A 20,846-nucleotide genomic window follows, 5' to 3' on the forward strand; every position below is an offset into this window, starting at 1 on the left:
ATTGCATTTCGTGCTTAATTCATTTCCTAACTTGTGGGTTATTTACAAATAACACCAAATATTTCATGAGATTAAATAACAGCTTGGTCTTTACCTTTGGAAGAATTTTGTTGAGACAATATGGGTCCCTTGGAACCTTTTGTCTCAGCTTCAAATCCTTTGAAATCATCCCCCTTGAAAAATAAAACCGCAATTAACACTTGAAGCCACTTTGCACTTTGCTGGAAACTGTTAAACCATCAGGATAAACAATAACTAAAGTTTTAGGTCCGAGTGCAGAAAAAAAAATCCTTTGCATGCACATGCTTTTAACACGTAACACATGCTATGTGGATCATAGCATATCTGAACAAGGGCTTTTCTAACAATATAGCAAACAAGTCTGACTTTTTAAAATGAAACTCATCAATAGTACATGACTGTTTTGCTCTTTCTAAGTAAAGGTTGAAACCAACTACTGTCATTCATCATGGGTTGTTATACAGATATCATAAATGCGTTGTGCATTAGTAACAGCAACAACAAAAAAGAAAAAAAAACATGTGGCTGAGTAGGAAAACTTCCTATAATGTTATTACATAATATAGACCGTTTACTACCTAATGCAACACGATTTAACAACAGGTTTAATATGAATGTCAAATGAGCAGCTACGAAAAAAAAACTGCTGGTAAATCTTGCTATAATTACTATTCTCTTTGTACTGTACATCCCCATACCCACAACTGGGATCTTAACTCATAAAACAGCGCCACTCTTACGAGCTGGCATTTTACTTAAACTTTATGAGGTGAGTTTGAACGCTTTCGATTCCAACAAGGTTGCATTTGACTTTGGCATACTTCTGCACCACCATTTAAACCTGACGTGTTTGGTGACATTAGCTAGCGGTTAGCAAACCCAGCCCTCCATAAAGCATTCAACCTAATTTGTGAAAGTTATCTATGTGGTACAAATAAGCTCCGACGTATGTGCGGTTTTATTTAAAGTAACTACTCTGCCCGAGTCTATGCAGCGTGTTAGCAGTTAGCCACTGTGCGGGGTACGAAGGCGCTATCCTTCCCCTTTGTGTTCACTATTAGCTAGCTAGCTGCTACTCTGGCCCTATAACGAGTGGGCCATACATGAAATAACTGAGACTCCTGATCACAAACTCGCGTTCCCGCATAATGTGTTTTTTAACAATTAAAACTCTTGCAGTTATGCATGCTATGACCCTTTAAATGTTTAAAATTTCTAGGAGCAAATTAAGCAACAGTGCTGCGGTGACTTGAACAGCTTTGCTGCTTTTGCTGAAGTGCTTATTTTGTGTTACGACTGTTCATTAAATGTAATGGAGAGCTCCACTGTGCTAACACTTAGCATACAGTTTTAGCTTAGCAAGCTTGAAGCTGAAGCTAAAGTTAACGCTAGCCTGAAGGATGTTGACATTTCTCCATGGTACTAAGCAGTCACACTGTTGTGCCTTGCTCTCTTTCTGGTGCATTAACGATCACACAAAATGTGAGAAGATGAAATAAAGATACTAACTCCTGGGTGGGTGTGGGACCTCACCTCTTCACTCCCACTAGAGCTGTATCCAGCCTGGCCAAGGATCTTGTGGCTTTCCTGTATTCCAAGCAAGCGCAAGTGAGACTGGTCTTCGTTTAACGATAGAACCAGGTTTGCGGGCCTTGGCCCTCCGTTAGTCACATCATCAGCTTCTAAGCCCGATCGCCCGAGTTGCCAACGCTTCTCAGAGCGCAAACGACTGCGTGATGACCAAGGCCGACCGGGAAAACGACCTCTGGCCGTAGCGGTTCCACCTTGGCCTCCTACGGCAGCCGCGGTTGCTGATCCGCATCCCGCTGCCGCCATCATTGCTTCAACAACAACACACACCGACGGCTAGCAGCTCGAGGAGAGACAAGAGGGAAGGCGCGAGATGGGAGGGGGGAGCCGCAGTGCTGCACGGGAAATTGAGTTCATTTTCCCACTTAGCGAGGGGAAAGTGACGTGTACATGTGCGGTTGTACGTCAAATTGTTATTTGACACAACTGGCTATGGTTTAAAATTTAAAGGTTGCTTAGCTGTATATACTATTAAAACATAAAAAATAATTAAATCTCAAAAAATGGTCAAATGTTGTGTATTTTTGCGTTTGAAGACAATTGGGATAATTAAATGGAACCTAACAGCGTTCAAGATCATCTTCAAAGCAGAGATGGCAACTTAGCACAATATTGTGAGTTTCGTGTTCATTTATTAGAGCAGTGACCGTCTTTTTTTAATCGCTCCATTTAACAGTATTGACAGAGGTAGCACTGAAATGAAATTTAATTGAAGGAGAACTGCTTTAAGGCTGCATAACTGAATGAATGTTTTGATAATTAAATGCGTTACATCTACCAGCATTCTTGACTATACACATAGTCAAACACTAGGTGGCAGTATGAATCCTTATTGCGATAATGAAAGGCTAACGATGAAGGTGTTTAAACCTTCATTCACTTAGTTTATTTATTGTTAATTAGGGATTAATTAACGGAGTTGCAGATCATGCCATATATAAGAGGACCTGGTTGATCAGGGTAAGAAATATAATATAATAATATATATTATGCAAATATTCAGGTAACATCAGCGTTTTAAAAAAAGGGTAAAAGTTGGTTAGTTCCGTTATCAGGGCTATATTTTTTTGTTTTTTATTTTGTATTACTATTTCCAAAAGTAGGTATTTTACATCCAACCCATGCACAAACAGTGCAATCACAATCACACCACCACACAGTACTGACCCACACATATGGTTCTTACACACACACTGGACTTTCTGGACTTTGTTTTTGCACAACACTGGTCACTATATTCTTCATTTCCGGTTAATACTTGTACAGCTGCTGTTATTGTGTATATATTTATTTATATTTAGATTTCTTCATACATTCTTATATAGTTCTATATTGTGTATTTTGTTGTACAATTATTTTATTTTCAACTTAATTTATATATTTTATCTTATTCTTCCCAGTTAAATTTACCCTTCATTCTAATTTGTGTTGTACAGTTATTTCATTTTTAACCTTAATTTATATTTTATTCCTTCCTAGTTAAATTTACCCTTTTTAATTTTTCATATTTATTTCCTATCTTATTCATAGCCTTTCCTTTTTTGTTTTCTTTAGGTCACGAGCAGTTGTCCAAGCATTTCACTACATATCGTACTGTGTATGACTGTGTACGTGACAAATAAAAATTGGAATTTGAATTTGAATTTTTGAACAGAGAGCTGAATGAAATTAAACTCTTAAGTAAGTTGTTAAAACTTGCAAATGATAAGAAGGCTGTAAAATGAATTGCATTAATTGATCATTTTTTACTTATTTTGACATCAGCCCAATTTTGTTTCTACGATAAATTTGTATTTGAGTATCTATTTTCTCTTCTTAATATCTTATACTTTCTCTCTTTTTCTATTTCAATTTTATACTTATATTTTGAAGAAAAGGATTGTCAGTGTTATTTTTCTGAAATGGCAGACACTGGGGCTAAACTAGTCACTTAAACAGGACAGTGTAGAGGTGCCACTTTTTAAAATGGGAGCAAAAGCACCAACAGTGCTCAGAATAAAGAAAACATAATGCAGGGCAAATTGGAAAATGTCAAGAAAAGGATACACTGGAACAGATACTCTGAATTGAGCGCCTGTTCATTTCTCAGTTTACTGCAAGGGGTACTAATAGTGGCACTGCAGTATTCTGAGTTGTTGATTTTTTTTAAAGGGACACGGGACTAGTAAATAAAATGTAGAGAAATAATAATAATAATAATAATAATAATAATAATAATAATAATAATAATAATAACTACCAGTGACCGTCTACAGGTTCTTTGTGGGATGGGAGCAGTCTCAAATTCTGTGATTGCAGAATCTGCAATCTGATGCACAGCCTAGTAGGTGGCGCTGAAACACCTCAGTCTTGGCGTTAGCCTTCGAAGAAGAAGAAGCTAGCGCTTGTGAAGAAGGAGGAGGAAGTGTTGATTGTTTTGTTTTTCTTTAACTTTTGGCTGTGAAACGATAAGGTAAGATATTACATTATTACCTTAATGTACGATATTCATAATTTTGGATACACTCTATAACGACATTTACCCAATCTGGAGAGTTAGTCTGGAAACTTACAGCAAGCGATTTTGTAACGCCTTTTTGTTACGTTGCTAAGCTAATGATTGCTAACTTTAGCCTGAGGTGAATTTTTCAGTCATCTGAGGAACTAGCTCAGCGGTCAAGCAGTAAAAAGCGGATTTATTATCGTCTCAGAATCAGCGGAAGAGCGTGTTTTAAATGTCTGTATAACAAGCATTCCTTTATTTGTAAAAAAAAAAATATATATATATATATATTCTTTTTGGATGCTGGACAGAGCTAGTCCAGCACTGTAATCTGTTTTGTTTTCTTTCTGTGTGCAGGAACGTACAATATCACTATGAACCTGGAGCGACTGCCCAATGAGGAGAAGCTCAGCCTTTGCCGAAAATATTATCTAGGTGAGAGTATTAATATTAATCCTCATGTTCCTTTTTTATACAGTTGTACTTCCTATTCCTGTTTTGTATATTCTAGGTTAGTTACACTGGCTGTGAGTCTTTTTTTTTTTAAGTTAAGGCGAAATTTTGAACTAATGCGCCTAAAAATATTTCAGTGGTTAGTAAATGATTAGTTCTGTCAAATATTTTTATTTATTTCTCCAGGTGGCTTTGCGTTTCTCCCCTTCCTGTGGCTTGTCAATGTTGTTTGGTTTTTTCGGGAGGCCTTCTTAAAGCCAGCCTACACTGAACAGCTACAGATAAAAGCATGTGAGTTTCAGAACCTTTTAAAAATGTATTTAGTATTCAGTTTTGCACTCTGTATTCAGTCTTGTAGTTTTTTGTCAGTAGCTGTTCTTTGGATGTCACTCTTGTAGGATTCAATTTGTTTCCTCAATAAACATTCAGTCATGACATATGATATTGACAAAGGTTGTCAGTGTGAATTCCATGTTCATTTTACATGCTTGCACATTACCAAGTGTGTCTTCATCCTATTTAAAGAGTTTTAGGTAATACTGCACTTTTCATAAGCTTGAGAAAATGAAATAGTTTGTTTTTGTAGGAAAAGTTGACCAAGTAACTTTTTAGATCTGGTTGTTTTTTTTGTTTTTTTACAGAAGTTGTATTCATCAATATACATGATCTCTTACCTAAAAGGGGAAAAAAGGATTTTAAAAATAAATTAGTTTTTAATAATATAGTAAGTACTTTTGCTATATTTATACAAATATAATTCTTATGATAATGTGGCCTTGTATAGAATAATTTGGGCTTAAATTCTAATTTTCTGATAAGAACTTGAGAAAGGTTTTACCCACTTTTAAAAAAAAAACAAAACACTGCCCTATAACCATGTACGTATTGTTTGTTTTTAAAGCAATGCTTTAAGCAGCCAACTTGATACTGTACTGTGTTGTTTTGACCACTGTTGGACAGTAACTAATTTTATTGCTTGTTTTTCTGTCTGTCTGTCTAGATGTGAAGCGTTCGGCACTAGGGTTACTGTTATGGGTAGCAGTGCTCACCACGTGGATCACCATATACCAGCACTTCAGAGCAGAGTGGGGGGAGGTGGGAGATTACCTCTCCTTTACCATTCCCCTAGGTATCCCTTGAGGTTGTTTCCCCCCCCCCCCTCATTTCAACTGATTAGTCTTCTCAGTAAAACTAATGATCCACTGTAATGGGCCAAAAAAATTTTCTCCCTGAACAACAGTGAATGATTTTTGGCAGTTGTTTTCCTGGTTTTTGGTCAACTAAATCCAACTAAATGGAAGAGTAAATGTTACCTATCTTCAAGAGATAAACAATGTAGGACCCAAAACCATTTCTGTGCTCACCAAGACATTTGAGTAAGTTATTTGGCTTTAGAGAAGGGTAATTCATCTTTTGAAATAGGCAATGTTTCTGATCATGGAAATTTTGTAATGATAAGATAATGAACAACTCACTAATGTTTTTGTTTTTTTTGTCTTTGAACTGTTTATTGTGGTATGGTATGATTGTGCACTATTTTTACTTCTGTGTGAATAAATAAAAAGTATCCACAATGCTGCCAAGTTACAATCTTACTCAGTTGAATTTGGAAGTTGTTAGAATATTGTTATACCACTGAATGCACAAACCTGTATAGTTGTTTTGTTTTTTGTCATATGTGATCAGTGAACTGTTTTGTCTCCTTATAGAATGTATATACCTCTCATTGTCACATATGCCAAATCTCCCAAAGCCCAGACGACCACTGGCGCCTGTTGTGAAATCCAATAAGTTAAGCCCTCCAAATGTCTCCACTTCCCTGTCATCCTTTATGAGTCATAACATTGAGAGCCAATTTTAGTCACAGTCCAAGCTTAAATGACACTGCTGACAGGGGGAAACGCGGCAACCATATATGACAGTTGGCTTCACTGAACTGCACTAAAAACAAAAAGCATTAACACAGAGGGTAGACTAAGTAAAGCAGGCAGTCCATTTATAAAACTGACTCATTAAATCTGATGTATTAGGACTGAAGTGGTTGAAAAGAACTAGTAAGTAGGTAAAATGTATTTATTCAGCACTTTTCACAGGTAAAAATTGTTTCACATTAAAAAACCAGAAATAAAAAAATAATATAAAACAATAAAATAAAAACATAAAGCAACAAGTTCATTAAAAGATTGTCTGTATAGAAACGTCTTCAGCTGCTTTTTAAAAGAGTCAGTGGAGTCTGTACAGATGGTGGAAGAGAATCCCACAACCTCTGTGCCACTGCCTGCAAAGCCCGATCACCACGAATTTTGAAACTAGTACATGTGACCTACAGCAACCTCTGACCTGAAGACCTAAGTGTTTGGGAAGAAGAACGAGCTTTCAACAGGTCAGAGATATACCGGGGAACTGACTATGTAGAGCTAAAAGTTAAGTTAAAACGAAAATTTTAAAGTGAAATCTAAAATTTTACTGGCAGTCAATAAAAATAAGCCAAAACTCGAGTAATATGCAATCTAAATGTATTTTATGATGTCTACATTATATTGCTAAAGGTCTAAAAAACCTCATAACTATGGGGAAGGACAGTGGTTTACTGGTAGTACACGTGCTGTAGCATGTGTTTAGCACGCCCCTGCTGTCACTGTCCGTCTGGTGTCAACCAACAAGGGTTAACGTCGTCTTTTGAATTTATTTTTGGACAAACCTTCCTTGACAACCAACCTTAGGCATACAGCTCTTAACAGCTTTGATAATTACACATGAATAGTCCGCATTGGTGCCACTGACCGTGTAAAAAGGCTGCATGCTGTAACTTTGATAATGGCCAATAACAACGTTAATTAACAATAAGCCTGCAACAGCTGTGTCACTCTCAAAATAATAGGCCTACATGTTTATCTGTGACCATGCCGGAACACCCAAGGGTACGCAGTCCAGAACATAACAGAAGCAAGGTGTCCCAGGATGAATTCCCAACTTATTATGCAACTCCACTATAAAACACGCGGCACGCAACAAGTCAGTCTCATCCAGGAGCCGAGAGAGGAGAGAAGCACAGAGAACACAAGCGCTGTAACTAGAGCTCTTCTTTCCACTCCAGAGAATTTAAGCAAAGGTAACTGCTCAGTGCTTTATGTCTTGTAGCCTCGGGTGCTGTAGGCTTAACTGCTGTTTAGTCAGCTCTTGATTTTTCAAACTTTGTGCCTACTAGAAATGGACTTCATCCTGCCACCCACTATGCCAGCTGGTGGTATCCCCTGGGAGAAGGTTTTACCACCTCTTATTCCACGGCTCAACGGGACTTATGGACAATATAATTGGTCCCCAAAATTAATCATTCCAGAGACTGATAATGCCAGCTCTGCAGAGGTAGGTCACTTAATTTATTTACATTTTATACTAACATATGTTAGTATAAATTGTCCATGGTTCTCATTTTAACTCATTTTACACTGTGAACCACATACCCACTTAAGGTCAGGCTGTGGTGTAAAACCTTTGAAACTCCCCTTTCTGTCAATGTAAAGAGGTTTAACCAGCAGATATCCCTGATTTATCTTAGTATAAGAAAAAAAAAGAATTTAAACAATACATCTGATAAAGAAATCCTGCTGTAGTAAATGTAAGACATCTGTCATCAAGGCTCTTAAATTGTAAAAATTTAATGTGTAAAATTACAGAAAGAGTCCTGGTTGCTCATTGCACAGACTGTCCTGTAATAGTAACACTTTTTGCTTATTCATAGATTTATCTATTTTTAATACTTTAGTGGAGAAATAATGGCCACGGGGGAGGTATTTATCAGGAGTAAAAGCTGTTAAACCACCAAAAATACAGGTAAAAGTACACAAAAAAAGTGTCCCCTCCACATTTTCAAAAGAAGTTCAGTGGATCAGACTGGAGTCTTTGTCAGGCCAATTCTGGCCCCTGGACATGTTTAACAACCCCTGGCTTAAAGTAAAAGGGAAAAAAAGGAGTTCTTTACATTTTTCTGAGCTTTCAGTCAGATCCACGTCTTATTGAAAAGCTGTTTTCAGTTTCCCCACACTGAAATATGGTTAAGGATATCTACTGAGTGCAGGCTGCTGTAAGGAACTTTATGTCTTGTTTAATCATGCAGAAGTGTTGACTCCTGTTGTTAGGTAACCTGTGATGACAGCGGATTTACAGTTCAAGTTGATGTGAAACATTTCAACCCAGAGGACCTGATCGTCAAAGTCATAGGAGACTTTGTAGAAGTGCAAGGAAAGCATGAAGAGAGAAAGGTTGGTATGCTGAGGTACATGGATATTTTTTCTCCATTTTTGTGCTACACATCTCACTTCTCATCTCTTTTGTGTTAGAAGGACGGTCCTGGATTTACAACACGGCAGTTTAACCGTCGCTACCGCATTCCAAAGGGAGTGGACACCATGGCTTTGGAGTCAGCGGTCTCTCCAGATGGGATCCTTATCATATCTGCACCTATGCTGCACACTCAGAGCTACACACCTCTTACTTAAATTGCATTAACAGACGACACTAAAACCTCTGCCATCCTTACCGTACACAAAAATAAATCAGCGGAAGCCTTTATGGTCACACTGACAAAAATGGCAATAACTTCAAGCTCCTGCACTCGCAGCAGAACTTGGTATGTGCCAAAGCACACATCTGCTCTGTTCCTGGCACAGTTCTAATGTTCCCTGCACTCCAAGGTTTGTATATACTGCTCTGCTAATACTCAATGTTACATAATGTTTCAAGTAACCACTCTACTTTGTAAATATTCTCTGTTAGCATTTCCAACTCCTGCTTTTTGTGTGCAACTTTTGTACATGCACAGTGTTGTGAATAATAATCCACCGAGACACATCTCCAACCTTTATTGTAGAAAAATGTCCTCAAAAATATAAATTAACTTTATTTCTTTATAAAATAAAAAATAAATAAATGTGACTACACAAACTGTCTCTTGATGTTCTTCAAGTAACTTGTTGCTCTTCCACAAATTCATTTAAGATGGAGTCCACCTCACTAACAAAAAACAAACAAACAAAACAACAACAACATAAAAAAAAAATCATTCTTTTTCTGGCAATCGACTCTATTTACATGACTGTCAATTGATTCCAATAGATTATAAGAAAAAATTAATGCTAGAAATATAAACAGGAAAGGATTCTAATCATTACAGTAATGGTGATAATCTAATTCAGTTTTACCTGATCTGCTCCTTCACCCATTTTCTCTGTTTGCGAAGAACTTGTAACAGAGGATCATCTCCAAACTCTTTTTCATCTGAATCTAAAACAAAAAGTTTAATCTGAGTGAGAGGACAGATACTACAATATTATAAGCTTATCCTTAAAAAAGGAATGAGATAACAGGTTTTTTTCTATGTTAATTCCCATAACACACACAAAAAAAAAACAACACCAACAAAAAAAACTGTTGTAGGGTTTTTGAACTAAAAAGTTAAAATATGGGAAAAAGCATCTATTTATGTAATCACCGCAGCTGTTTACGGGCTAAAGATTGGTGCCTTTTGCCACCATAAGCTTACCTTCGGCCTCTTGCAGCAGCTGTGAAATGACCTCCATAGAGTTCAGGGCATTGCTTGGAGGAATTGGCGGTGGTGAAGGTGCAGAGACGGTGCAGGAAGGAGAATCAGATGAAACAGGAATCTTTTTTGGAGAAGAGGAATCCACCGTAGGAAACAGTACCTCTGAAACTACCTGTTAAGGTCAAATGAAAACACCCCAGTTAATGCATATTAATTACCTTGATCACATTGAACCTTATGACTAGTGTGGCATCTAAAAAAGATGTGCGGACATGCATAGTGAAGGTAGACCTGTAATTATATTCAATAAAAACTTGTGTGTATTTTATTTAAATACTTCATATACAGTCTTCTAAAGACCAGATCTGTCAGTGGCCTTTACAAATGATTAATTAAGATTTGTAAACAATCATAAATTGCCAAAGTCTGAGAACAAACAGACAGCTTTCTTTCACTTTATCAAATATACTGCAGAGATGTCACAAATGTGGGAGAAGAGAAAAACCAGAAAAGACCAAATATGCACACAGCCTCTGTGGCTTCAAATAAAGAAATAACACTGAACATTTGCACGTTTACCTGTCCTAATGCATTGCGGATAGGAGATGCTGGTGGTTCATGATCACCAGCACAGCTTTCACTGGGAAGCTCCTGTCTTCTCTCTGGTTGCTGCTGCTCTTTACATGATGTGACCTTTTTGGGAAGCTTTTGATGTAATGAATTCCTGTTTGTGAAGAATAAATCCCACAAAATGTTAACGGTATCAAACACATATTTTTTTATCACTAAGACTTTTAAACAGTGCCCATATTTCAATAATTCACCTTGCTGATTTCTTTTGCTGTCTAGCGAGTGCTGCTTCCTCCTTCCCATTTACCTCTGATTGCTTCATCCCCATTTTCTTTTTCTTGTTCTTCTCAGACATTTTTTGGTGATCAGGCCACTCTCTCTCAGATGGCGCAGGTAGAGTGAGTGACACGCGTTCACAAAGAGTTAATTCTCCAAGGCTTTCGGGGACTTGGGTCTTTTTGTGAAGAACTTTGGTTTGTGACTCGTCTAACCTTTGTGAAATGCTCTGGTGCACTTTGGCATGAGATGACTGGATGGGACATGGCAAGACGTCACAGAGAAAATGCATGTGGGAAGGAACATGGGCAATGCTCTGCAGCTGAGGGACTGAACCAGAAACATTGATGGTGGGGAATAGCGAAGGGCCTGGAGCTGGGGGACAGAACCTCTGGGCCTCAGTGGTTTCTGGCTGGGCATCAGTGATGTGTGAATGAGTATCTCTTTGTGAGAATTGAGGGGGTTGGGTACCCTGCTGTTCCTGAAGAGCAAATTAATGTTATTCTGTAAATTTGTGCAAAGAATATGGATAATGTAACAAACAGTTTGATTCCAACCTTGTAAGCTTGTTCACTGATGGAGGGATAGCTTAACCTCATGGACTGCCAACCAAATGCATGAGGACTGGAGGCTTGCACAGACAGGGGCCTCTCTCTGGCTTGTTCCATTTTCCTCCTTAAACGCCACTGGAACAATATGTCTTCCTCTGGACGGGTAGGAGGCACCAAAGAAGGCATGACAGATTTTTGGAAGGACACACCATGAGCTGAGTCTGAGCTGGCCTTTGCTGTAAATGTTAACACACAGTTTAAAACACAGCAGCACGCAAAATAGAATCTGTCTATAAATAACAAAAGGTATTCTAGTCCACACTCTTCCCCTACCAGTAGTATTTTTGAATAAACTGGGAATCAAAGGTTGCTTCACTGGCTCATCTATACTGATGGGAGAGGAGAAATCTGAGCATCCCAGCCCCTCTGAGCTGACAGGGACAGATCCATCACTCACAGAACATTCACTGTTAGAAAAAAAAAAGTTACTACAACTGAAGCCATTTATCTTTAATATTGCTCAACAGTTTTTATACCCCCTCAGAAGAAGTCTGCTGGCCTTTTCTTGAAGGTGCAGGATCTCCCTGTCATCAAATTCACCCTGTGATGTGTCGGACAAATGTGTGGGAAACAAAAAACATGTTTTTTCATATAAAGACTTGCAATACCGTGTAAATAAATCCTCCCAAATAAATAAACACGTTTGCAGGATTTTAATTAAAAGGGTAATGCATTTGTTCTTAGCAGGCTGAACAACGTGTCAAATCTGGTTGCATAAACGGCGACTTCCCAGGCATTTAATAAACACATAGACTTCCAAATGGAGTGTGGTGCTGAAATGGAAATGTTTATATGCAAACTTAGTCGAAATAAAGTGTTGCTTCTGCAGACAATCAGAATCCCAGGCACTTTGGACATGTGTGGTGTAAATCAAGGGACAATGTAAACCCTATAATCCACTGTGACAGCATACACAAACAATAAAAACTGAATAATTGGTGGTGCCTTTCCCCCCATCTTATGGATCTGTTTTTTTTTTCCCAAGAAACAGAAGCAGATTTGCTACAAAAATTGATACATTATGGCTTATTTCTTCTTAGCTTATAAATACAACTCACACTATTGGATCCTCTGTAGGGAGAAGGGGATCTGTTATGGTCACGCCGTGCAGATGGATCATAAAGAGCAGCATCCTGGTCCTCTTTCAGAAGTTGGATAACATCTTTTCAGAGAAATACAGTACACAGAAGGATTCGATAGAATTAAGCAGCTGGTAACGGGGAATAAAATACACCAATGACTGTAAATATAGTGCACCTTCGTCTGTTGTTTTAGTTGGTGTTGAACTGCTGAGAGATGAATGTGACATCCACCAAAAAGGTGCCTGCTCTTCTCCACTGGCAGAGGCCACCTGATGGCGCTCCTCTCGACTCTGTGGCTGACCATGGCGAAAACGCTCTACATATCTGACAAAGCAAAGGTCAGATTTAGTTAAAAGAAGTCACATGCAAAATGAAATAAAAATAATCTGGGTCACTATGACATTGTCATCTAATCATGAAAAATTGTCACTGTGAAACTATTTTTTAGTTCTGTTTAAGAAAATTACAGAAGGCATTAAAACATACTTTGCCAGCAAAGAATCCTCCTGGCATCCTTGAACTTGGGAAACACTGGAATTCCCCCTTTTTCCAGATTTTTTGGGTTCGTCCATGTCAGATAAGGCAGTATTTCTATCAGGAGAGAATTCAAAGACAGTGGAGGCCTGGGACTCTTTAAGAACAGGTTGTCCATCAATGGAGGAAAAACGGTCATGCTTCTTAGACAGCTGCTGGCTCTCTTGGTTTAGATTATGTAACTTTGTTCTGGATTGCTGGTTTAAACGTACAGGACTTAGTGTCTGCAAGAAGAACAAAAAGGATAGATAGATAGATAGATAGATAGATAGATAGATAGATAGATAGATAGATAGATAGATAGATATCACAATGAGAATCTGTTTTTCTTGCAGTATATTAACTGTTTTTGAAAATAAAACATACAGTTTTTTTCTCTTTCTTTGAAAGGGGTTGGTTGCTGGATGGGTGGTAGTGTGCCGTCCTCACTTTCGGTGCTGGTGGGAAGGGATTCTGCTTTGTGAGCACAGGTCCACTGTAAGAAGAACACATATTACCAACTATAACTTCTTCTGTTTAGGGTGCTACAAAATGTGTCATTAGATCCTCACCTGGAATTCATAGCAACCTTTGGAGGTGACCGATGAGACATCAACGACCACAAGAAAGCACACACAGTTTCAACGTGGGCTTGGTTTACCTCGGGCACCCCAAATCATATCTGGACTGAGGTGTTAATCTGAGTGGGTTACTTAGCTAACAAAAAGACGATGCCCCCATTACTGAACTCTTCCGAGTTTACTTGTCTACACACAAAGTTACTTCAAATGCCAGAAATTCCCTTTAAGAATATAAATTACGCTTCTCCGTTAGGCTCTATGAACATCTATTTATCATTCAAATTTCACGTTCTGACTAAAAACATAGTAACTTCGCGTTTATTTTACAAACCCACCACATTCTCGATGAAAGTGGAAGAGAGCTTTTGTTGTGTATCCCGAACGTTATTTACTACACGACATACAGCCAATAGGGAACGAATTAAAAATGATTGATATAACATTTGACCAATCATATAGGCGGCCCGGTTTGCACAGGCACCAATCAGCTAATAGGAAATTGGCAGCGCGCGGAAGAGGAAAGTCTAGTAAGGGTATGCGTTTGTCAAAAATAAGCTAAGTTAGCAACAGTAGTTTGGCCATTACTCCACAAACCTTGGTATAAATCATAAACGACTATTGTGCTGTATCTTTCTATTAACTATATGGAAGTCGATAGGGATAACCGTTATTTGCTTAATGGTTTTAATAGCTAAACGTAAATAACGTTATATAGCTTAACTGTTAACCAGTGGTTACGGCTAATGCAGCTAACTGTTTGTAAACGGTACTACACAGCTAGCTTGGCTAACGGCGCCGTTAGCAAGGAATCAAACATAATTTATTGTAAATCTAAATAATCGAAACAGCAAAAGTGTGGTTTTAAAAGTCCGTCAGTTCCCACGGGGTGTTTATAGAAAGGCGGACACAATGCAACACGTCAAGATCAAGACGGAAAGGCCAGGTACCAGCAGCTGTCAATATTTCCTTTCCTTTCCTTTTCCGTTTCAGATTTTCCAAATTTTTGTGTGGTATAAATTCTTGTGATTGTTTTGGAGTACATTCGCTTGTAAGCTTGAGTGGTTCGGATTATACAGGATTATACAGGATTCTTAAAAGCTAAGTAATACAGGTGGCGAGTGTCACCTAAAGTGAGTATTGTTGTTGTCATTAATTATTTCATTATTACTTTTGCAGACTTAGACGGGGCTGGTGCACGCAGCAAATTAGAAGCGGTCTTAAAGGGACTGGTAGAGAAGAGTGAAAATGAAAGGTTAGCAAAATTAATTGTTTAGCATATAATTATTACAGAATCGATTTATTCTTAATAACAAAACTAATATAAAGATGTTTTCAGCAGAGAACAAAATGAAGGTGACCCAGGAAAATTGTCAGCAGACTCTTTGAACAAGTATGGACCAGTGATTTTGGTTTTATTTAGTTTTTAATGATCTGCTAATATAATATTTTACAATTGGGTGTGCTGATTCAATGATTTTATTTAAACATTTATTTTTTAATTGCAATTTATGCATATTCCACCTGTTGTCTCTAGGGATTTATCGCCAACATCGGCTGGAAAAAGGCAAGTGTTTATGTTTTAATTAAACTCGACTTGTCAGTAACTTTTTTCTATTTAGTAAGTAAAATTTTATTTATATAGCACCTTCCAAAACAAAGATCACAAAGTGCTTCACAAAGAAATACCAGGGCATTCAAAACAGGGTATATTTAGACTTGTTTTTTATCTGTCTGTCTGGAAATGAAAATATAATTTTACGTAAATTGTATGAGAAATTACTTTGAATCTCTTTTAAGCTCCAAAAATATATTTCTTAAAAAAACATTTCTTTTGCAGACCGTCGGCTCGATTTCCACAGCACCGGAGAAAGAAGCGAAAAGAGATGGATGAGAGCATTCCAGAAAGCAATCAGCATAAGCAAAGTAAATGAATGAAAAATGATTGGAATTTTTCTTTGATGTACCTTGGTTACTGTGTAACCATCTTGTCTGTTGCACTTGTGACCATTTTCTTACCTTTAATTAATTTCTCTCTTGTTCTGCCTTTACTAGATGCTTACGTTATTAAGTTGTTTGACCGCAGTGTAGATCTGGCTCAGTTCAACACCGCCACCCCACTGTATCCTATCTGCCGTGCATGGATGAGGAATAATCCTTCTGTTCGAGAACCAGCTGCTTCCCCCAGCTCCCCACAGGGCATGGTAGAGGAAGAGGTGGGGTCATAAATGGACAAGATGCTGGAGGTTTTATTCAAATGTGCAACCAACAAATGCACAAAAAAACACAGGGGCACATTGATTTAAATTTAAACTTATCTCTTACATCTATGGTAACTTAAAATGAGGTCTTTTAAATTTTGCTAATGTGGAACTTTGCAGGGTAGAGTGTAAGGGCCCTTTCTCATAGGATGTGGCACGCGCAGCTCTGCGCTCTTAACCCCATTCATTTCTATTGCTTGCGCCACACATTAACGTTGTACCGCTGTGCCAACCAAAGCTCTGAGCAAAGCACAGCCCAAGCGTGCCAGCGAGGGGTACTCATGCATGCAGCGATCAAAGTTCAAACAAGTTGGACTTTGACCACTGCGTGTTGTGACTTACCTTCACGTGACCAATAGAAACGATGGCTACAGCTGCTCTAAGTTTAACCAAATAATGAAGGGAAACATTAGATTTGGCACAGGTTTATGTGCATATATAGTGATCTATAGAGCCTTTGAGTAAGTAATTAATTTCAACGACTCTGGGAGCCTAAGAGGAAAGCAGTGTTGAGGAAACGACACACTCTTCACTAGTAGGAGAGTTACAAAGCTTGTTCTGACGATATGTCAGAGACAAGTCAGAGACATACATGTTTTGAAATGAAAAGGAGCAGACGCATCTAGTGTATGTAGAGCGGCCACAAAAGATGACACACAATCAGGGCGCAGTAACCAGTGCAACACAAATTTGGGGTCCTTCGCTCTAGTTAGCGGTTAGCACAGGTCATGCCACATCTACTATTAAAGGGTCTTATCTCTTTTGCAGTCTCATAATTTGATTATTATTAATATTTCACAAGGTCTAATGTAATTAAATTAATTGTTTTCAAAGTAACTGCAGTACGCTGTGTGCCAAACTATTGTCTCCTTTTGTTTTCCCTAGTGCAAATGTAACTGACTTGTTACACATGTTTTAATCAACGTTATCTGAATAAGACATAATGAAACTGTTTTTAATGGATGATCCCTACAGTGACAATATTTTTGAGTGAGGTTGTTTGTGAGACGAAATGGTGCATAAAATGTATTTGAAACCTGATTGAATCTGATTGTGTACTCGTACTTTTGTTTTAGTCAATGCCTCCCCAAAAACAAAATGGCATGTTATGGCATCAATAAGTATTGTTATTGGAAATAAGGGTTTAGCAGTAATCTTTTTTTTTTTTGCCCTAGGTTACAGACACAATCAACGGTAAAGGTCAGAATGTGTACCGACTTCCTCCTCCGACCGCCTGTCCAGTCAACTCCTCTGGTGAACCCATCAATCTCAGGATCCCGCCTACTGAAAAACCAACTGTTACCAAGGTTCTTGTATAATATGCCTTTCACCAAAGTTATTATTGCATTGTGATTTGTTTAATTTTACAGATCTGTTCATACATGAAGGTCTTCAGGTAGTAAGACAAAACCATGAATTTTAACTACCTCTCTTTTCACAGTTGACAGATGTTGCTGTGTCAGGTTCTCTCATATGTGACCACATGGAACGTTGGAAAAAGATAAGGCAAAAGTATGTTTTTCTTGAAAAGTCATTTATGACAAAAAATAATATGTTCTTGGTTTGAAATGATTTAGTCACACACTGTAAACAACTAACTTTGTTCAAGGCTTCACCTCTGGACGTACTTATTCAGATGTTATTAATTTCACCAACTCTTTAGGGAGAAAGGGGTGTAACACTAATGACCAGGTACAAATGAGTGAAGGCAAACGTCAAATCTTTTAATGGATAATGAAAAGTTTTTACAGTGTGATTTACCACAAGAGGACAGCAACAGGCTGAATAGAGCTAACAAAGAAATGAATAAATGAGGCTCTGAGCTGTTTTGACTAACTGTGGAAATCCAAATTATAAGATTAATAGATTATGTAATACATGTTTAAAATAATAAATTAATATTTAATCGTCTAAACATAAACATAAATAGCATTTTTTTTTAAACAAAAAACTATTTTTTCCTTGTTATGTCAAGGTGTCAGCTCAGCATAGAGCTGTGTGTGGTACTGTGGTACAACCAATGTGCCTGTGAAGTAAAACTGCCTCACAAAAACAACATTTGTCAATAACAGACAGTGTAGTTATTCTATGCATTTTTTTAATATAAAGGATTTGAAGTATTCCTGAAAGACACCTATATGTTATCTGATCATATTTGGGCTCAAACAGGTGGATTTGTGAAGTTAGTCATTGCACCTTTCACAGTTTGATTTCACAGCTTGTGCAAAGCCAGCCAGTCAGCATGTTCAGTGACTCTAGAAAGTCAAAAGAAAGAAAGAAAAGATAAAACAAGGGCACAGGTTTTACAATAGACTGAGCCATGGATATTGAAATGTAAAAATATGACCTTCAATAATGCTCAGACTTAAAGTTCATCTGCCAGTGTTTACTCTGTTCAGTGTGTTTGGTGATTGACGAGCTGTCGTCTTGTGGGTATGAAGTAGTCTTTGTCATGGGACCCAAAATATAGCTTTGCAAAGTTTGATCCTCCATGAGTGCCACCTGCTGTTTAATAACTTTATTGAATTAAGAAGGGAGACTAAACAGTAAAATTTAGTATGTGCCTGTTTCATTTGGAAACAGCTGGACAAAAGGAGCGATCACAGTTGAGCAGTTGTATTAAAATTACTTCAAAAGGCTGGCTCATAAAAATTGAACATTTAGCCCACCTCTGAACTACCATTCCTCCTCCTTCTAATATTGTTATTGCTGGATGAAAACTGTGTATGTATGAATTTTCAGTTAGAAATGTTCAAAATCAGATTTTGTTATGTAGCAAGCATCATGTATGAAAGTTTTTATGAATCTTTTAAGAAGGAAAATAATATAATTTCAGTTTATTTCAAGGAAAAGGTAAAAGGTGCACAATTGAACTATTTCTTTTTTCTTTTCTTTTTTTCCATAGATGGAAGGAGTGCTCCAACAAGAATCAATTAAGATACAGTGAGAGCATAAAGGTCCTTAAGGAAATGAAGGAGCTCTATGATCACTGACTGGCTACTCTGTAGCTCTCCATTACAGAGAGGACTTTGTTGGAAAGAAGCAGTCAGTGCTTGAATACACCTGTTTCTACACAGTCTGACTCATAGAAAAGCGTGTACATTTTTTTTTTTATTAATTTGTAAAAATCTAGTGTATACATCTAACTGTTTCATCAGTAGTACTTTCCAGACACAATGACTTGTAAAATCTCAAGATTAATGAAATGTGTATTAAAGTGCTTTAATATAAATCTCTTCCACTTTTAGTTTTACTTCTTTAATCTTGGCATGTGTTAACGCGCATCCTGCAGGTAATGAGGTATATATCATGACTCATTCTTTCATTTGTATTCACGTCACACTTATAATAGTCATTGATGAAGTACCAAAACCTGCTTATGTCTTAAAATTTGCATGTCATTTTGTATAGAGTAAAATACACAAGTGTGCAAAATTCTTGAGCCACTTTTCATAAACTTTATATTTCGGACTCTCTTAGGCAAGCTTTCTTGTCATTTCTTTAAGTAGTCTCCAGGTGTAGTTCTCCAGGCTTCTTGAAGAACATTCAAATCTCTACTTGGGATGTTAGTTGTCTTTTTCATCTGTTCACTGTCAAGATGATCCCACATTGCTTCAATATTGCTGAGATCTGAGTTCTGGTGAGGCCAGTTCCAATGCCAACAGTTTTTTTTCTATCCAGGTATGCTTTTACTGATACTTTTATCATGCTGAAAAATAACGCTATGAGAATTGCATGCTTTCCAGGTGATATTGCAAGGCGGATCAAAATTTCATGGCACATTTCTGCGTTCATGTTTCAGTTTTGACAAGATCGTCACGGCTACTGGTGGTAATGCAGCACCAAGCCATGGCGGGGCCTCCACTGTGTTTTCTATGCTGAGTGGCTAGAAACACTGTTGTGAGACTCTAGGCCCCCGTCCATGAATATTGACGACCATTTGAACATAAAATGTTCAAATTTGGATTCTTTACTTCGTAAGACCTGTTGTCACTGTTGTTGCTTTTCAGTCTAGTTCTTGTCTAATTTGGCATACCTCTGCCTTTTAGCCCTACTTCCCTTCCTTAAGGACGGCTTCTGACAGCTACCCTTACACTGAGACCATTTCTGATGAAGTTTCAGTGAACAGTAGATGGATCAACTGAAGGGTCCAATACATCTCTCAGGTCCTGTGTCAGGTGTCCTGTGTCCTGCTCGATGTTTTCCACCAGTTTTTTAAAGACATGACTGTTCATCTTCTGCAAATAGCCTATTTACACCTGCCAATTCATTATTTTTTATTTTTACTTTTAAGGACAAATAATATCACATCTATAGTTCAGAATATCTTAGTTCAGAATATCTTGCCAGCTACAGTTCTTTTGCAAGACTTTGGCACTCACAAGCACAATTACAGGGACACCTGAGAGGGGTGAATGGGAAGAATAGCGTGTTTGTTCTGAATCAGTGTGGTGCTTTATTATTATGTGTTAAGCAGGTTAACCAGTTAACCAGGTTCAAGCACAAGGTTGCTTATAAGTGTGCTTGGTGTCAGTGCCCCTTTAGGCCAAAGGTCAATGATTGACTTTATAGTTCTGTCATCTGAGGCCTTGTCTTGTGGATACTTGGGTAATGTGACTAGCAATGGTGAACTGGATTACATGATGGTGAAGGCTGTCTGGGCAGACCTGGAAAACCTAAATGGGAAAATTTAGGAGTGTCTGGCAGATGCCCCAGTCCATAGGGTTTTTCACTCCATGTTTAAGACCTCTATTGCAGAGCCAGCAAGCAGAGGTTGTATTTATAAAGTTATTGGTGCCTGTTGTGGTGGCAACCTAAGGATGAGATGTACTGCTAGGTACTAGTGGTTTACACTGGTCAGGGTAAA

At 37.9% G+C, this 20,846-nt stretch overlaps 5 protein-coding genes across 8 annotated transcripts in view; 3 read left to right on the plus strand and 2 right to left on the minus strand.

The window, feature by feature from the left end:
* The window catches only part of kmt2bb (lysine (K)-specific methyltransferase 2Bb), a 28,960-nt gene extending 27,061 nt beyond the window's left edge, over positions 1-1,899 (minus strand). Inside the window, exons 1-2 of one of the 2 annotated variants that reach the window (XM_085366633.1) lie at positions 1,555-1,899; positions 95-173 (exon numbers count right to left, since the gene is read on the minus strand). In XM_085366633.1, coding sequence (XP_085222759.1) covers positions 95-173; positions 1,555-1,860 — 385 coding nt within the window. In that variant the 5' untranslated portion in view covers positions 1,861-1,899. Of the gene's footprint in view, positions 1-94; positions 174-1,530 lie in introns of both variants that reach the window. The other variant, XM_085366632.1, reaches the window with a different exon arrangement.
* Positions 1,900-3,978: 2,079 nt separating this feature from the next.
* psenen (presenilin enhancer, gamma-secretase subunit) lies at positions 3,979-6,074 on the plus strand. The gene is made up of 4 exons (XM_085365828.1): positions 3,979-4,063; positions 4,451-4,528; positions 4,733-4,837; positions 5,547-6,074. Exons 2-4 carry the CDS (start codon positions 4,468-4,470, stop codon positions 5,684-5,686), a joined length of 306 nt encoding a protein of 101 aa, XP_085221954.1. The 5' UTR covers positions 3,979-4,063; positions 4,451-4,467; the 3' UTR covers positions 5,687-6,074.
* Positions 6,075-7,377: 1,303 nt separating this feature from the next.
* On the plus strand, positions 7,378-9,481 carry hspb6 (heat shock protein family B (small) member 6). Of its 2 annotated transcripts, none has more exons than XM_085365830.1 (4): positions 7,378-7,658; positions 7,755-7,912; positions 8,686-8,808; positions 8,887-9,481. In XM_085365830.1, exons 1-4 carry the CDS (start codon positions 7,508-7,510, stop codon positions 9,043-9,045), a joined length of 591 nt encoding a protein of 196 aa, XP_085221956.1. In that variant the 5' UTR covers positions 7,378-7,507; the 3' UTR covers positions 9,046-9,481. The 2 variants fall into 2 exon arrangements, with proteins under 2 accessions (XP_085221956.1, XP_085221957.1); XM_085365831.1 differs by having other exon boundaries at positions 7,382-7,658; positions 8,890-9,481.
* Positions 9,412-14,038, minus strand: proser3 (proline and serine rich 3). Its single transcript, XM_085365829.1, has 13 exons — positions 13,713-14,038; positions 13,528-13,636; positions 13,114-13,385; positions 12,803-12,951; positions 12,604-12,707; positions 12,022-12,086; positions 11,819-11,952; positions 11,492-11,721; positions 10,913-11,415; positions 10,668-10,812; positions 10,089-10,260; positions 9,748-9,829; positions 9,412-9,559 (listed from the first exon to the last, which is right to left on the minus strand). The coding sequence occupies exons 1-13, from the start codon at positions 13,751-13,753 to the stop codon at positions 9,508-9,510; spliced, it is 2,058 nt and encodes a 685-aa protein (XP_085221955.1). The 5' UTR covers positions 13,754-14,038; the 3' UTR covers positions 9,412-9,507.
* A 234-nt stretch (positions 14,039-14,272) lies between these two features.
* lin37 (lin-37 DREAM MuvB core complex component) lies at positions 14,273-19,144 on the plus strand. Of its 2 annotated transcripts, none has more exons than XM_085365832.1 (9): positions 14,273-14,664; positions 14,898-14,973; positions 15,058-15,111; positions 15,256-15,285; positions 15,559-15,644; positions 15,774-15,934; positions 17,155-17,286; positions 17,421-17,491; positions 18,885-19,144. In XM_085365832.1, exons 1-9 carry the CDS (start codon positions 14,631-14,633, stop codon positions 18,970-18,972), a joined length of 732 nt encoding a protein of 243 aa, XP_085221958.1. In that variant the 5' UTR covers positions 14,273-14,630; the 3' UTR covers positions 18,973-19,144. The 2 variants fall into 2 exon arrangements, with proteins under 2 accessions (XP_085221958.1, XP_085221959.1); XM_085365833.1 differs by having other exon boundaries at positions 15,061-15,111.
* Positions 19,145-20,846: the final 1,702 nt, after the last annotated feature.

Source organism: Diplotaxodon limnothrissa, linkage group LG11, assembly GCF_057381915.1.
Source record: "Diplotaxodon limnothrissa isolate DT_005_m linkage group LG11, D_limnothrissa_male_GT1.1, whole genome shotgun sequence".
NCBI classification, from domain to species: domain Eukaryota; kingdom Metazoa; phylum Chordata; class Actinopteri; order Cichliformes; family Cichlidae; genus Diplotaxodon; species Diplotaxodon limnothrissa.

Bases quoted from the DNA above. Each gene is read 5' to 3' on its own strand.
- proser3 (XM_085365829.1), bottom strand. From the start codon at position 13,753: ATGTCTCATCGGTCACCTCCAAAGGTTGCTATGAATTCCAG. The intron at 11,722-11,818 runs GTAGGGGAAGAG...TAACATTTACAG, and splicing joins TTTATTCAAAAATACTACTG to CAAAGGCCAGCTCAGACTCA. The intron at 11,416-11,491 runs GTTGGAATCAAA...TTTGCTCTTCAG, and splicing joins TCAGTGAACAAGCTTACAAG to GAACAGCAGGGTACCCAACC.
- psenen (XM_085365828.1), top strand. From the start codon at position 4,468: ATGAACCTGGAGCGACTGCCCAATGAGGAGAAGCTCAGCCTTTGCCGA. The intron at 4,529-4,732 runs GTGAGAGTATTA...TTATTTCTCCAG, and splicing joins TTGCCGAAAATATTATCTAG to GTGGCTTTGCGTTTCTCCCC. The intron at 4,838-5,546 runs GTGAGTTTCAGA...CTGTCTGTCTAG, and splicing joins ACAGCTACAGATAAAAGCAT to ATGTGAAGCGTTCGGCACTA.
- hspb6 (XM_085365830.1), top strand. From the start codon at position 7,508: ATGAATTCCCAACTTATTATGCAACTCCACTATAAAACACGCGGCACG. The intron at 7,659-7,754 runs GTAACTGCTCAG...TGTGCCTACTAG, and splicing joins TCCAGAGAATTTAAGCAAAG to AAATGGACTTCATCCTGCCA. The intron at 7,913-8,685 runs GTAGGTCACTTA...TCCTGTTGTTAG, and splicing joins ATAATGCCAGCTCTGCAGAG to GTAACCTGTGATGACAGCGG.
- lin37 (XM_085365832.1), top strand. From the start codon at position 14,631: ATGCAACACGTCAAGATCAAGACGGAAAGGCCAG. The intron at 15,112-15,255 runs GTATGGACCAGT...TGTTGTCTCTAG, and splicing joins TCAGCAGACTCTTTGAACAA to GGATTTATCGCCAACATCGG. The intron at 15,935-17,154 runs GTGGGGTCATAA...TTTTTGCCCTAG, and splicing joins AGGGCATGGTAGAGGAAGAG to GTTACAGACACAATCAACGG.